The sequence below is a fragment of the Alternaria viburni genome (genome assembly GCF_023758015.1).
Source record: "Alternaria viburni strain BMP 2772 chromosome Unknown scaffold_26, whole genome shotgun sequence".
NCBI classification, from domain to species: Eukaryota; Fungi; Ascomycota; class Dothideomycetes; order Pleosporales; family Pleosporaceae; genus Alternaria; species Alternaria viburni.
Window position 1 is genome coordinate 431,669 of NW_026055795.1, and position 13,914 is coordinate 445,582.

The 13,914-nt window shown below is 54.0% G+C and overlaps 4 protein-coding genes across 4 annotated transcripts; 1 reads left to right on the forward strand and 3 right to left on the reverse strand.

The window, feature by feature from the left end:
• Nucleotides 1-1,364: 1,364 nt before the first annotated feature.
• J4E79_009743 (uncharacterized protein) lies at nucleotides 1,365-2,905 on the reverse strand (the record flags this gene model as incomplete). The annotated part of the gene is made up of 3 exons (XM_049358586.1): nucleotides 1,365-1,793; nucleotides 1,989-2,653; nucleotides 2,719-2,905. The coding sequence occupies 3 exons, from the start codon at nucleotides 2,903-2,905 to the stop codon at nucleotides 1,365-1,367; spliced, it is 1,281 nt and encodes a 426-aa protein (XP_049207056.1).
• A 4,987-nt stretch (nucleotides 2,906-7,892) lies between these two features.
• Nucleotides 7,893-9,371, reverse strand: J4E79_009744 (uncharacterized protein; the record flags this gene model as incomplete). The annotated part of the gene is made up of 2 exons (XM_049358587.1): nucleotides 7,893-9,251; nucleotides 9,303-9,371. The coding sequence occupies 2 exons, from the start codon at nucleotides 9,369-9,371 to the stop codon at nucleotides 7,893-7,895; spliced, it is 1,428 nt and encodes a 475-aa protein (XP_049207057.1).
• An 812-nt stretch (nucleotides 9,372-10,183) lies between these two features.
• Nucleotides 10,184-10,905, reverse strand: J4E79_009745 (uncharacterized protein; the record flags this gene model as incomplete). Its single annotated transcript, XM_049358588.1, has 2 exons — nucleotides 10,184-10,761; nucleotides 10,815-10,905. The coding sequence occupies 2 exons, from the start codon at nucleotides 10,903-10,905 to the stop codon at nucleotides 10,184-10,186; spliced, it is 669 nt and encodes a 222-aa protein (XP_049207058.1).
• A 2,465-nt stretch (nucleotides 10,906-13,370) lies between these two features.
• On the forward strand, nucleotides 13,371-13,905 carry J4E79_009746 (uncharacterized protein; the record flags this gene model as incomplete). The annotated part of the gene is made up of 2 exons (XM_049358589.1): nucleotides 13,371-13,391; nucleotides 13,453-13,905. The coding sequence occupies 2 exons, from the start codon at nucleotides 13,371-13,373 to the stop codon at nucleotides 13,903-13,905; spliced, it is 474 nt and encodes a 157-aa protein (XP_049207059.1).
• Between the last annotated feature and the right edge of the window lie 9 nt (nucleotides 13,906-13,914).

Below are 13,914 nucleotides of genomic sequence, written 5' to 3' on the forward strand. Positions count from 1 at the left end.
GGGTGAAGTCGTGTTGTCAGCACTTGACTTCGGACCGCGTGGTGTTGGTTGAGCTGCCAACGTGGATAGTGGCATACATAGTACGCGTGTTGTCTGCAGTTGGAGGCAAACTTTCAATACTAGTTGCTTCGAGTGACCTGTCAAGTGACGGACAGTTGACGACATGTGGATATATCTACGCGAGCTGGTCGGTTTGTGCATGATAATTGTTGGTTTATCGCCGGCATTGCGTGCGGCACAGCACCGTTAGCACTTCCCCGGGATCCTGCAATCCTCCGTGAAGCTTATCTCTGTATTGATGCAGTTCGTGCGAGATGACGATGGCGATTCCTTGACTGACTTGCTGTGAACTGCGACCAGACTCATCGTTCCCAAAGACGAGTATGACTGAGCGCAGTCACAAGTCATCTGTTGCAAAAGAAGCTGCCGCGTGTGTAAGCAGGAGCCTGCGTGCAACGCGTCAAGACTGCCTCGCCAGATATACGTGCGCATCTTAACGCGAATGCGGCGTGGTTGCTTCGCCGCAGTTGGCGTTGTGCGGCACAGCTACAACAGACGCTTATCTAGCTTTTTTGATGAGGATGATGCGTAAAGCCTGCGGAGGTATAGGGACACTACTGGAAAGTAAAATGAGCGAAAGCCATAGGGCCTTCCATATCAATAGGCCCATGTTATGATGTCAGCGCTACTTGCGTCCTGCATTTTCAGGCCATGAGGCAGGAGCGCAATGCCACTACAGTGATGAAGAACGATACCGGAACTCATATCAAGAAGAGAATGAGTAGGCATAATGGACTGGAGGGGAGAAGATTGTTTGCAATGCGTTGCCGCGTCATGTTCGCTGTTCGGTGAAAGAAGCAAGAGAAAGGTACGCTAACCCAAAATGGACGACGCGTCTCCACATTCAACTACCGTTACCACGACCGATGATTCCACTTTCACCACCGGCTTCTATTCTTCTTCGCTCGGGACCTTCTCCGGCCGCCCGTGCTATCCTGTCGACCACGTTGACTAGTGTCAAAGTAAGCTGACTTCCACACAAGTAGTCCCGAGGTGGTCGCGAGAAGATCGAGATGTCATTTCAAATAAACTTTCCCATTCTGTGCACTAACTACGACCATGACGGGAAAGGGGGTATAGAACGCCGTTGCACATGCTATTGCTGACCACGAGGCTCAGCTCGTTGATATCCTGAACCCTCAAACGCCTTGTCCATGAATACAAACTCAAATGCACCTCCTTTCGTGGACACCAAGATACCATATAACGCCTTCAATGCTCTGGACGGCGGCGATGTTGTGACATCAAAGATACATGTCTTCGGTAAGTCGTACTGTGGTATACCCACATAGCCTACGAGGCTCTTATGTAGGTGGATGCCGCAACGCCCACGTGATCAGGAAGTCGTTGACAGCTGCCAAGTCGGCACCCGCAGCGAGAGGTCCAGGTACATTCAGACGGCAAGCCTGAATGTACTGTTCCACCTGGCTGAGCATGACGTGCTGATGACCATGCAAAGTTGCATGTTCGATGGCGATGGTGAGACGACCACGATGTTGACCTTGAGGGTGGCGCACAACACCGTGGCTAAGCCGAAGTAGAGATACATCTGCCATCAGAGTCCCTGAGGCCTTCGTGAAGAACTTCTTTTCACGGTCCCAGGAGGAAGCAGATTTATCGGCACTGGTAGGATCGGCGTCGGTAGGCTTTGCACCCTGTTGCTGCATCGTACAGCGGAGGTTTTCGACCTTCGCGACCAGGTCAGGGTCATTGTCAAGATTTCTAGCCCATAGCTAGTCAAGTCAGCGTATTGTTTCTTGTTGAAGATGTGAGTTTCCTTACAATCATCCTAGCCATGACGATCCAGGTTGTGCAGGCGCGGACACGAGCGAGAAAACCTCTTAACAGGTATGCTAGTGGAGTGTACTGTATGGTCACATATCAGTAAGAGCAGACTAGAATAATGAAAAGGAAGCAAGGAAGCTTACCGCCGCCATCTCCAGAAGAGTGATTTCGAAGTCGAGCAATTTGTAGTCCAAATTCGGGGGTGGCGCGGTGCGATAGAGAGCCTCGTTCTTGCCTTTTAAGCCCTTCCCGCCACCGCTTTTCCCCAAGGAATCGTTGTCGGCGTAAGGTTCCAAAGGCAGAGCGGGGAGGAGATTGAGGGTTGTTGGCGGCGAGGCTTGTGGAACCGCAAGAACACGAGCCGGACGGACAGGAGCCACAAGTTGTACTGCGACTGATGATGCGGTCGAACCGTGTTGGGCCGCAGAATCTACTTGATCTGTCGCAGCGGTACTGGTCAATCCAGATGCTGATAGGCCGCCGGCAGCGTTGTTCCAAGGGAACAAGTGTGCGTAGAAGGGTTGGGCAGACGACTGAGGAGGAACCTGAGCAGAAGGCTGAGGTAGGACCTGGGTAGCGTGGCGGCGATGAACGCGTTGATAATCAGTACTGCTGCGGCTGAGAGCGATCAATGCTGCTGCAGTGTTCAGATCAAGCAATTCGGCCTCTACTTCACCAAACAGGTCATGTTCGCGGAATTCCCGCTGGACACGATCAAACTGCGCCATGTTTTTGTTGCTGAAATGCATTCGCATCTGGCTCTTGAGCTCCTTGGACTTCTTGATGTACGCTTCGTATGAGTCGGTATCTGCAGTTGCTACGTTAGGGATCTGTAAATCCTGGACGATGGGAAAGTGTGCTCGGAGTACTTACTGTGGCTGTCCACGTCGACATCATCGGATTGCTCGCTGTCGCCGTCGCCGCCGCCGCCGTCACCCGCCTGACCGTTGTCCTTGACTTGTACATCATTGCCAGCGTTGCCGTCGGGGTAGCCGTACTCCTTGTTGATATCTGGAGGGACGCACTTGGTCTGGGCCTTGTTGCTGTCGTCGGCGGCCATCGTATCGGAGGGTAGGGGATATGTGACAGCGAGAAGGTGTAGCCTTGCAGTTTCAATTCCAATCGCGACGTTCAGAGAGCGAGAGAGCGGGCGTTGGCGTTGGTGGGGGAGCTGATATAGGCAGGAGGAGTCGGAGCTCTCGCTTAGCCTCAGCGTCCTCTGTCCCTTCACTGACTTCCAAGTCAACGAAAAGAAGCACCAGTACCGCTCGTAAGACGGCTGCGGCTTGATACCGACGACGAGGAGCCTCTGGTATTGCTCATACATCCCTTCAACACGCTCAAGCAAGCCCATCTCACGGCCAAGCATCCCCTTGCTGGCCTCCCCCAGGTCGCGGTAGTGCACCACCACCTCCGCAAGCCCCGACACGACTGACGTCGACGAGCTCACGCACATCCGATAGCGAACAAAGGTGGGAGCTGCCGGTCATCCTAAGGATGTCGCAGGCGTAGCGACTGCATGCCAGCTCGTCGTTGAGCTGTACAAGGTGAGGATACAGCTCCCATCGGACCCCTGGATGCACATCACTGACGAGACGCCCTAGCAGAGACCAGGTTGCGGAGGCCATCAAGCTGCCCCGACAGTCGCTCGCGGCATCGACGACTCGCTAATCCAGCGGATTCGGGATCTCAACTTCAATCAGCCTGTCCCGCATCACGGCAGCCCTGCTCGGTCCGGCAAATCCCCAGAACAAGACGACCCCGACGAAACAGGAGGTCTAGACGGGCGAGCCCTTTGTGTTCGAGGATGATCAAGCGAGCCTGCCATTGCCGCTGAGCACGGGGCTCGGTAGCCCACATGCAGATCGGATGCGAGACCACACCCCAGGCATACCACGGAGGGCACTAAAGGCGAGGCCTCGCTGCGTCGGGATTATTCATGGAAATCCACGTTGAGGGGTCCGGATACCCGTCGAAGGAGCTCTTCTTCGGCCTCATTGCGGACACGCTGGTGCGCTCAAGATGCCTGGCCTCCACCCCTGCAAATAAGCAAGCCTGGCAGTCATGGTCCTATGCCACCAAAGGACAAGGGCTCTTCCATAAAGTCCTGAAGCATGCTGAAGTTCTGCGAAGATAGCAGACCAAATCCGCATGCTAAGTGAAATCGATCATCTTTGACACATGAGACGAAGGGCTTCCGGGCACCGGGACACATTCAGCCAGTGTTTAGGGGAGCGCGCCACTGAGAGCTTGGGCTGAGTATGCTGACGCGCCATGCCGTCAGGCCTTCTGAACCTGCATGATGTCTTCCTCTACAGACATGACGAAGACGTCCTTGCTTACTGCGATTTGGTAGCAGTAATCGAATCGATCTGGCGACACCCGTTATGTACTCTACATCGCAAGCGACTTTGCTCGATGCTACTCGCCGTCGTGAACAAAGACCGACAGCGAAGTTTGTCTAAGACCAAGCGAGCTGGATAGTGATGACGTCACTGTCTCAACTCTAGTGAGCTGAACTCAGAAGACCTCCATGATCGTCTACGGGGAGGCTTGCCTGTCAATATCGTGAGCTAGCCCACCAGCTGCAAAGAATCAGCTCCCATTGAGTGCCCATAGGTGGACGCCTTCGGGGAGCTGAACAGATGTACCCGTAGGTGATCCGTTCCAAACGATCTTGAGATTTGATGTTGCCGTCCAAGAGAATATTGCCCGCGACAGCGAAGTGGAACGTTTCACAGGTCCGAGAGGACGGCATTTAAGCCTCTTCATCCTCATGATACAATTCGATGGACCAACCAAGCAGTTGTAAGTGTGGATCCGCCAGCGTGTATGCATGGCCAAGCTCATGAGGCGAGTGTCAAGGTCTTCCGTAGCGAGGTTGGCGTCCAGAAGGGGCAAGGTCTTACAGACTACAGATCTCCAAGTTACACCCCTTTGAACAGGTCTATGACGAAGGGGCTCTGGCGATGGCGAGCCACGTGCGAGTATGCGGTGCTTCGTTCATCGGGCGTGATTACGCAGGCGTCAGTGAAGCTTCCCGAAGCATATTAACCCCACGGGGCTGTGAAACCCCAGATCCAGGCTCTTTCTGTGCCACTATGGTGTGGTGTCCTGAGAGACGATTTCCGGTAGTAGCGCGCTTGCCTGGTACTGCAGCGTTTGCCGAGAATTGCTGTTAAGAATTGCGAGGCCACAGGAATAACGATGGGCATGTGACGCGTCTCAAGGACGCGAGAAGCCACTCATCAACTATGTCCCATCTGAGCCTGATTTGCTGCCGTGACAAGAGACATCCAGGAAGACGACGTCGTTTTGGTCTAGGGTCATGTATGGCTCAGCGCAGACTAGTGCTGTACGCATGTATGAGCGTGTCGCTTGTCCGCCTTAGGACCCATCACCGTCCACTCGCTATATGAAGTCGCCGAGGAGGACGGGGTTCAGCGTGCATGCCTGTTGATGCGTGTGGGCGGTTGGGGAGGTGTTGAAGAAGGAGTGGCCTAGCCGAAGGAAGCGGCGGCCCCGCTGGCCGCCGAGGATGCTTGCGGAGATGGCTCGGGCTCGGCAGACGCGCCAACGTCACCATCGCCCTTCGCGTCTTTGTTCTTCTTCCAGCCTCATCTTCATCGCGTGTTCATTATCACGCACACGTGTGGCATTCGATGACTTGACGACGAAGTCGAGTCAGCCGTTGCGCTGTGATACGAATGAAGTTTGTTCGGTGCGGCAGGCTCGCGCGGCTGCGGCTCACGTTCTCGGTGGGCTACGAAGCTCAAGGAACGTGGAATGCGATACGACAGTAAGCTCAAGGCTCGTGGTGTGATAGAGCGATCGTGTTTGCGCATGCCTTAATCAAGATCGGGATGCCGATAAGAGTTCGCGATGCGAGTCCTTTGATGGTCCGCCATGGATGTCGACCACAGGGCAGAGGCAGTAAGGGTGGCCTATGCAATGTCGAGGGGTCCTCAGATGATCGCGTTGGTGGTCAGTCCTATCGAGGGCAAGGCACGTACGTGCTCAGAATTCCGGGATTGTCAAAGAAGGTCGGTGCTCCCCGGAGAGTCGTCAGGGGCGGAGGGTCACGGCATTTGCCACATCAAACGCGTTAAATGTTTCATTTGCAATCAGATGGGCTGACTTTAGCAGATTTCTCGATCCATAGGTCACGGCATACTTCTATCGGCTCAAAGCAATGTCGTCAACATCCAGTCACGTTGAGAGTCACATCACAGTACCATACGACATCTTCAAGCATCGAAGGTGCGCGTAGCCGACTACACATAAGATCTCACATATCATCTATGTTACCGACGATACCTGTGTCTGCCATATAGATTCCTGGTGTTGTTATTGCTACATGGGTGTGTACAATGTCTTCCCTACCTGAAGCCAAGCTTCAGCGTCAACAACATTCCAACCCGTTGTCCGCACCGCCCTTACAGTTCGTGAACAAGCTACGCGACTATTGGCTCTTCATCCTCTCCTGGCTGTCTGCTCTACTTCATGTTCTCTGCGTCTTGGTCTTCGATGTTCTCCAGCCTTCGCCGCGAAGGGGACCCTGTCGATCCTTCCGGGCCCTGTGACCTTGCCGACGGTTGCGCGGGCGATCTTGTAGACTGTTGACCTGGCTGCTGATGAGGAGAAGTCCGGGCTGGGGTCTGGAAATGCGCAGGATGTGAGCCAGCAGGCCTTCGGCGAGGACGAGGGAGATCCGGTTCGGGCGAAGCCTCCTGGCGCGCGACTTGCCGCTCGAAAGCTGCCTGATTCGCTTGCCGGTGAAAAGGAGTCATGGCCGCCATCGAAGACCCAAATCCTTCGGAAGCAGAGTCGTCACCAATCGTCTGCGTCGTCTGAGGAGGCAGTTGCGGAAAGGAGCCGACACCGTAACCGAAAGGGTTTGATGGGGGAATACCCAGCTGCTGAACAGCGTTTCTACGCAGCACCGGTGTAAACAAACCTCGAGGCGGAATTTGGCCACCAGCTCCAAACCTGTTGCCGACTCCAGCTTGAGCCTGAGCGACCGCGGATGACGTCTCTGTATTCCTGTGCGCCGCATGGTTCTCTTGAGCGTCGGAACGGCGCCTGTGGTACTCGTTCCTGGTCTGATCTCGCAAGACTTCGCCGGCCCGAGCCAAGTCGCTTTCGAGGCCTCGAGATGTACCGCGTGGTGGTGTTTGCGGATCTTGTGGACGAGAAGGTGTTTGCACTCGAGGTGCTCGGAGCGGCGTTGGTGGATCGTCCACTCGTCGGCGATACCTGAGTACAGGTTCTGGAGCGGCGGTCATGTCGCCCTCGCTTTCTCCGTCGCCTTCATCCCCGCTGGTCGCCTCGCGGCCCCCTTCAAGCATGTTTTCGGGCTCGCGTCGGCTGCTTGAAGGCACGCGCGAAGCACGCGGCGGGCTGTCTTCGTTCTTGGTATTTTCAGGACGCATCGCGGAGCTTGTTGCAGGTAATAGCGCAATGAAGATATCGTCGGGATATAAAGTTAAAGGGCTCTGAAGAAGATTGGAGAAAGTGATGCGGTGATCCAGCGTCGTGGTTGAGCGAAGCCTCAATGTGGGGTAATGGAAAGTGAATATATACGCGAGTTTCAAACGCATCGGTCATCTCAAGTCAGGCCAGACTTCCAGAGCTCTGGTAACCCAGGTCCACCGAGTCAGCCCCAAAGCGCTCTTTTACAGACCTCTATGCAGCGCCAGACCTACGAGAGACGTCAACGACATCCTCGCGACCTAGCGTTGGGGGCTACTATGCACTCAATACTTTGATCGAGGAAGGAGATGACGGAACGGACTGGGAGACGCTCATATCAAGTACGATCGCCTGCTTGTTGGTTTTTACTAGAAGATGCTAACAAACTATCTTGTGTCAAACAACAAGCGTGTAGTGCCTGTACATCATCCTTCCCGATACAAACTTCAACCCCGCATCTCAGACTTCTGCCAACATGGTACCGGACACAATGCGACCAAGAAGTCAATACTTGTCCTAGCTCCCGAAATATGGCCACATACTCTACATGTCCTCTAGGCCAATAAGACTACCTCCTACTTGTTCCTGGCGGAACGCCTTGGCTGTCTACGTACCGTCGACAGCTCAGGCTCCTTCTTTTGGTCTGCAGGCTTCGGCATATGGTCGCGGAGATACTCGTCATAGTCCCTTCGTGCCTTCATCGCATCCTCTAGACTCACCACCTCAGCTTCTTTGTTGCCCAGTTTCGGTAGCCCTTTGTTGTAAAGTGGAAGCGCTGTCTCGTATTCTTCTCTGATGTCGAAAGATAAAGAACGCCAAAGACTGTCCCTTGACTCCTTGATGAGATGTGAGTGGATATTCTCAAGGTCTTCGCGGTACATTTGTAGCGCGAGGTCTTCGTCAGGCGCTGACATGTCGCTCAGGATGGAGGTGTCGTCGAGGCCATGGAAAGGATCGTCTTTGGGGCTGGCTTGGGGAGCGTCTTCGACATTGTCTTCAATATCGCCTTCAGCATTGTCCTGAACACCGCCCTCCGCACCGTCTTCGTCGTCATCCTCGAAGACGTCTTGAGGTTCGATGTGGAGATCGTTCCTGTCTTTATCTTCAACGTCTTCCAGCTCATTCCCGAGATGATGTTCGAAATCGTCTCCGTCAACATCTACAAGGCGCTCCTCAAACCCTTCAACGAAATCGTCGTCAACATCCATCGGCCATGCACCCTCCGCGGCGAGTGAGAAGTAGGCGTCTCCGACACCCGTTGGCACTGCGGAGCCCTCGTCAACCCGAGGAAGTCCGGTGCCCGGTTCAGAGCTACTGCTTGAGGGATCCCCGACAGGTTCATACTGGTGGTCATGCGGGGTCGGAAGACGGTAGACCTTGCGATCGGGGCGTGCAGGAGGCTGAGGAGGTTGCGGCCCTGTCGTGTTGGGTGTTCGACTGAGCGTCTCGAGCCAATTACTCCGCGGCTTTGGTGTTCTGGTATACCAGTTTGACGGACCGCCGAGGTCGACTGTAGGCTCATCTGGTACCTCTTGCCACTTGGTAGCCGGCTTGAAGTTTCCGTCGTTACCTCTCACAAGTGGCGTCACTTCCTTGATGTCCACGAACGGCTTCACCCTCGGCTTTCCTGTACCACGCTCGTATTGGTCGCGCGTCCGTTCGTCGTCCATCTCGTTGGGGTATTTATCGTAGTACGCCAGCGCCCATGGCGAAAGCGACCATCCATCGTGGCCGATGCCAGCGCGGTCTAAGTCGTGCAGCCAAACCCCTGGTTTGTCTTCCCGATAGTCGAACTCGGCTACTGTGACTCCCCAGCGGTCAGCGAGACCCTCGTAGTAGCTTTTGTTAAAGATGCCGTCGTCGGGAGGCGGCGGAGAGGGAGAGCGGCGGTCATCTGGTGTTTCGCGCGCAGCAGCCGGGGAGGTTACAGTGGCCTGAATTTGTTGTCAGTGTCTGCAAAATGTCTCCTGTCATTTTCACGATACCTTGATTGAGGGAGCGTCCAGCGTCGGGCCTTGGGTTTGGGGATACGATAACCGCCTTGTACCCTCCATTGTTGCGACTGACATGAGATGCTGTTCTTCAGTGCAAGTGGAGGTAAGTATGTGGGCAGTCTGTTGGGGGTCCGTGTGATCTTCGCTAATCTTCTCGACAGTGAATTACAATGTTTCGGCTACTGACTGCTTACCCCTGGAGACGAGTATGGCATAGGGCACATGGCGGAATGCATTCTCAGTCTCCGAGTCCAGCGTCTGGGATCTCATGCGTACTTGACGCTACGTGAAGCCCGAGGATACGCGAGTTGGACGATTTTGCGGCTCCACTGTTTGCGAAGTATGCATGTGTAGAAGGTGCTCAAGTCGTCCGCCCATCAACTTTTCGGCCCTTGTGGCCATTGCGATGACCTAAGTCGCCATTTGAATGTACAGTGCTCATAAGCGTCCTGTCCAGCAAACCATATTCATCAGTTTAAGAAGATGCCCGAGTTTCTGGTCGGATCACGACGAGCCCTTAATGAAAAAACGAAGTACATTTTAGTTTCGAATAATCATTGTTCCATTAGCAGCTAAAGGAACAGTGACGTTGTGTAGAGGCTGTTGCGGGCCATCTGCGTACTGGGAAAGACAAGCGAGTCGCGAAGTTTGTAGCACGATTTGGCAAACTTCAGCACGGCATGCGTCCCTATCATCACGTTCCTTGGTCACTGAGGGTCGGCTCTGACATCTCGGCAGCTCGCATAATGAGTGATAGGATGAAAAACTTTTCCGAATGCCCGACTATACATCAAGTCGCTATAAACTTTTACGCTTCTGCGTCACGTCCCCTGGATCAAGTTGTTGCTATACAAGAAAAGACGCGCAACTCCCTAGTCATGTATGGAAACCGAGGCGAAAGCTTTGAGCCTCTTCCGTTCTCGCGACTCAGGGCGCCATGATGGTGCATACACAGTCTCTTCACCACCGTCGAGCTTCCGCTTCGTGCGCAGTCCACGCAAGTTCTCAAGAGCCTCTCGATCGTCCTTGACCAAACCCTCGAACATCTTCCTGCTCTTCTCATCTCCCAGGTTCAGCGAACCTCCAATGGCCGAGCATGCATTGGCAAGGGCTGCGAGATCGTTCATGGACACGTAGCGGGCGAGGAGTGTCTGGACTGTGGAGAGCCGCATTACGGAGACGAATCCGATTTTGTTGTTGGCCAGACCCCGGATCTCTGTTGTGTTGAAGCTCGGAGAAGCCTTCACACTGTCTTTCTTCTCTTCTTGCAGACGTTTGATGCATTCGTCGATGAGGGGGGCGTGCTGGAGCTCTTTTGTCTCGGCCGGGCGGGTGGTGTGCAACAGTGGCGATATTGATGCAGGTGGAGAAGACGCATCAACGCTATGCGCGGCGAGGACGTCGTAGTGTGTAGCCTGTGCCGAGGACTTGGTGTTGGGGCCCGTCACTTCTGGAGATTGTTAGAAATTTAGGGCGGATAAATGTGGAGGCTTTATATCATACCGAGTGGAATTGCTGTGTTGCGAGTCCGCGTAGGATAGATGTTGATGCTAGGCCTTGAATAGCCGTTGCAGATAGACATGACGTTTCGCATTTTGATTGCCGAATTAGAAAAGGCGAGTCCGTCGCGAACGCTGTTGAAGACGTACAGATTGTCACAATTGACTTGCCTGTGCAGTCTCTTGGGTGGTAAAGACAGAAGCGCACATACAAGTCTAACGTTCGGCGGCTTTGTAAATCGAAGCATGACCCGGTGACGCTGTCTGTGCTCCAAAGCCGCCTCGAGATCAAACAATTGCCTAGCGCGCTTTCGGCGCGCCTGAAAAGGATACCCTGTTATATGAAGCGCAAGCGACCAATAGGCGGTAACGGAGGTGCGGAAGATAGCTTTACGTATGCGAATTTTTAGATGCTCAGACTCCGCTGGTCAAGTGAGTACACGGCCTGTGACACTAGAGGGTATGAGATAACGAGCTCAGTAGAAATGAACCCCAAAGACATCAGGAGATGAAGTTGGTCAGTAGTCACATTTTGTATAGACGTACCCCCTTAAACGGAGATGATGATGTATCTATAGCATGGACATCCGAGTTCCATCAGGCACAGGATTTTGACTACATCTGCGACGAACTTTCTTTGTGGCACAGCATGACTCAGCCAGGAAACGACTTCAGCTAAAGAAACCTTTGTCTCGTGCTTATGAACAGGTTCGAAAGGCTGGACGTAGTGACGACACATTGGCTCAGTGGGCCTACCTACCAGTTTCGGAGGAGGTGCCAAGCATTGTTTGCCTGCGATGTGCCTCAGTAAAGCGCTGTCTTCGAGTAGGCGACCTCTTTTGAAGCTGCATACCGCCTGTACGTATACATTTCACTACGAGGAGGGGTTGTTTGGGGGCACAGACCTCGATTGAGCGTCCAGCCATATCTTTTACTTTGCAACTCACAACATCTGGACCAGAGCCCGCAACGCCCCCTCTGGTTCGTTTCCAAGATATCTACAGCCGCGAACAAATCCCTGCATGAGATTTGCACCCATTCTACGAGTGTAGCGCAGTGTCATTGCGACTAACACCGCTCGCAAGAACGGCGAATTGCCCAGAGACGGGTATTGATACAACAAGAATTGTATGCACTACGATTCGCGACAACAAGAACTCAAAGGCTAACAGTCACGGCAGGCATGACTGCTGTTCCATCGCTGGATAAAGTATAGTGTGATCCAATGGCTTTCCACCCAAACGCCTTGACTGGCTTCATCGCCGAGACTCCCACCCCGAGGATAAAGCCAATACTCACGAGAGCCATGATCGAAGCCGACGACCTTTGCATGAACCACCAGAGCATTGCACCGCTCTTAGCAAGTATCTGGAAGTACAGCTCCAGTTATGTTTCTTCGACACCCACAGCTGTCGAATTGGCTGCCGGCCACCGTTACTGGCTGCCATGCGGATGTCTAGCGGAGGAATGGATAACCTTCTTCACCTTCGCCGAGGGATGGCTCGATTTAGCGCCGCCTGGAGTAAGGTCGGCCTACGAGGAAGACCTGGTCGACAACTTTGGAGTTTGGCCGAGCTTCGCGAGGACCATGCAGGATGAGACCAGTCTGTCCACCAATTATGATTGGTTTCTGCCAGGAGAGTTATCTGAGCAACTTGCTCCCCGTTGCTCGCATTCTCAGCACTTGACCCACTCACAGACCCCGCGAGTTGCCGAAAAGACCCCATACCCCGACGTCGCCAGAGACCCTTCAAACGGGACTACGTTCAAAGATGGATTTGGTCAGCCTCACTTGGCGCGCCGTAACATTACAGACACAACCGGGCTGAGGAGAGGTCTGCTCCTGGGACAACTATCAGAGACCAGTCCTCATGCGCTCCGCCAGTCGTCTGCGGCTCCGGTAGGCTTATCCGTCCAGTCATTCCCGTTCCCGGCCGTTGTCGCCCCCCAGCGCTTGTCGTCTGCTCATCCTACACATCATGTACCTCAAGCACGCCCACTGTTAGCACCGGCCCAGTCCGCACAACAGGCGTCTCAGGGAAACATGCAGCCAGCATCAGCTCTAGTTCCAGGCCCTCATCAAGGTCAGCACTCTGTCGCCCAAGTGCCTGTGTTTCCTTTGCGGTCTATACGCAGCGGTGTAGCTGCTTTCGAGCAAAACCCGGCGGCTCCGCCAGTTTTCCATCAGCTGCTTCAAGCAAAGGGTATCACCACTGCGGGCTTCCGACCAGGAAGTGAGCTTCCACCGGGTAACAATAACACCGCCTGGGGTGCTGAGCGCATCCGAGCATTTGTGGAGATCGAGGGTAAAAGCATCCAACGACTACCTTCTCTTGCATTTTCAGTACATGGCACTGAGATGACCAACTTCCGGACACCTGCATCCGTTGACATGCGCTGCTGCCCTTTTGAGACGTCGATCGAGGAGATGTTTACGGCAAGTGCAACATCCGTGTGATTCAAGCACATTAGCAGATCACTAACAACGTGGCAGTACTTTCCAAACAGCTGCACGTCCACCCGCGAGACGTGTGTCCGGGCGATGCGGCATTGGAGACCCATGGACATATCCCGCTACATTGTAAGTGTGGCTTCAAATCTTGGATTTTGACAGAAGACTAAGCTAATGCCATTCTCACCAGAACTACGCACATGATACTCAGACACCGGGAATCTGTAGTCGTTCGAAGATCTCGTATCATTTCAAAGCCGCTGAAGAGTGGCAAGAGGAGCATCCAGACTTCGTTCCCACGGCCTCCCTTCGCAACGTCAGCAGAGACAGCCTCTTGAAAGGCGAGAACAGGATACTGCACGACTTCTTCCTTTACAACATGGGTGATGGTGTGGCTCATCCACCTGCTGGACGTCAAGCGCAATTGTTGACGCGTGTCATCGAGCACGTTCGAAGGGTCACCGGGGATCGCCACGTTCGTCTCAGTCAAGCTGCTGCGTACGCAAGGCAGTACAACATCACAGTACCGGTTAATGAGCAGATGAACGTCACAAACCTAGCTGTGGAGGACCAGTTGCCGTCGCCTGCGAGGCTTTTGGCGATGAAGGCCGACTACTGGAACAAATTCGGCGACCATCCGTAGTTTGGAGTC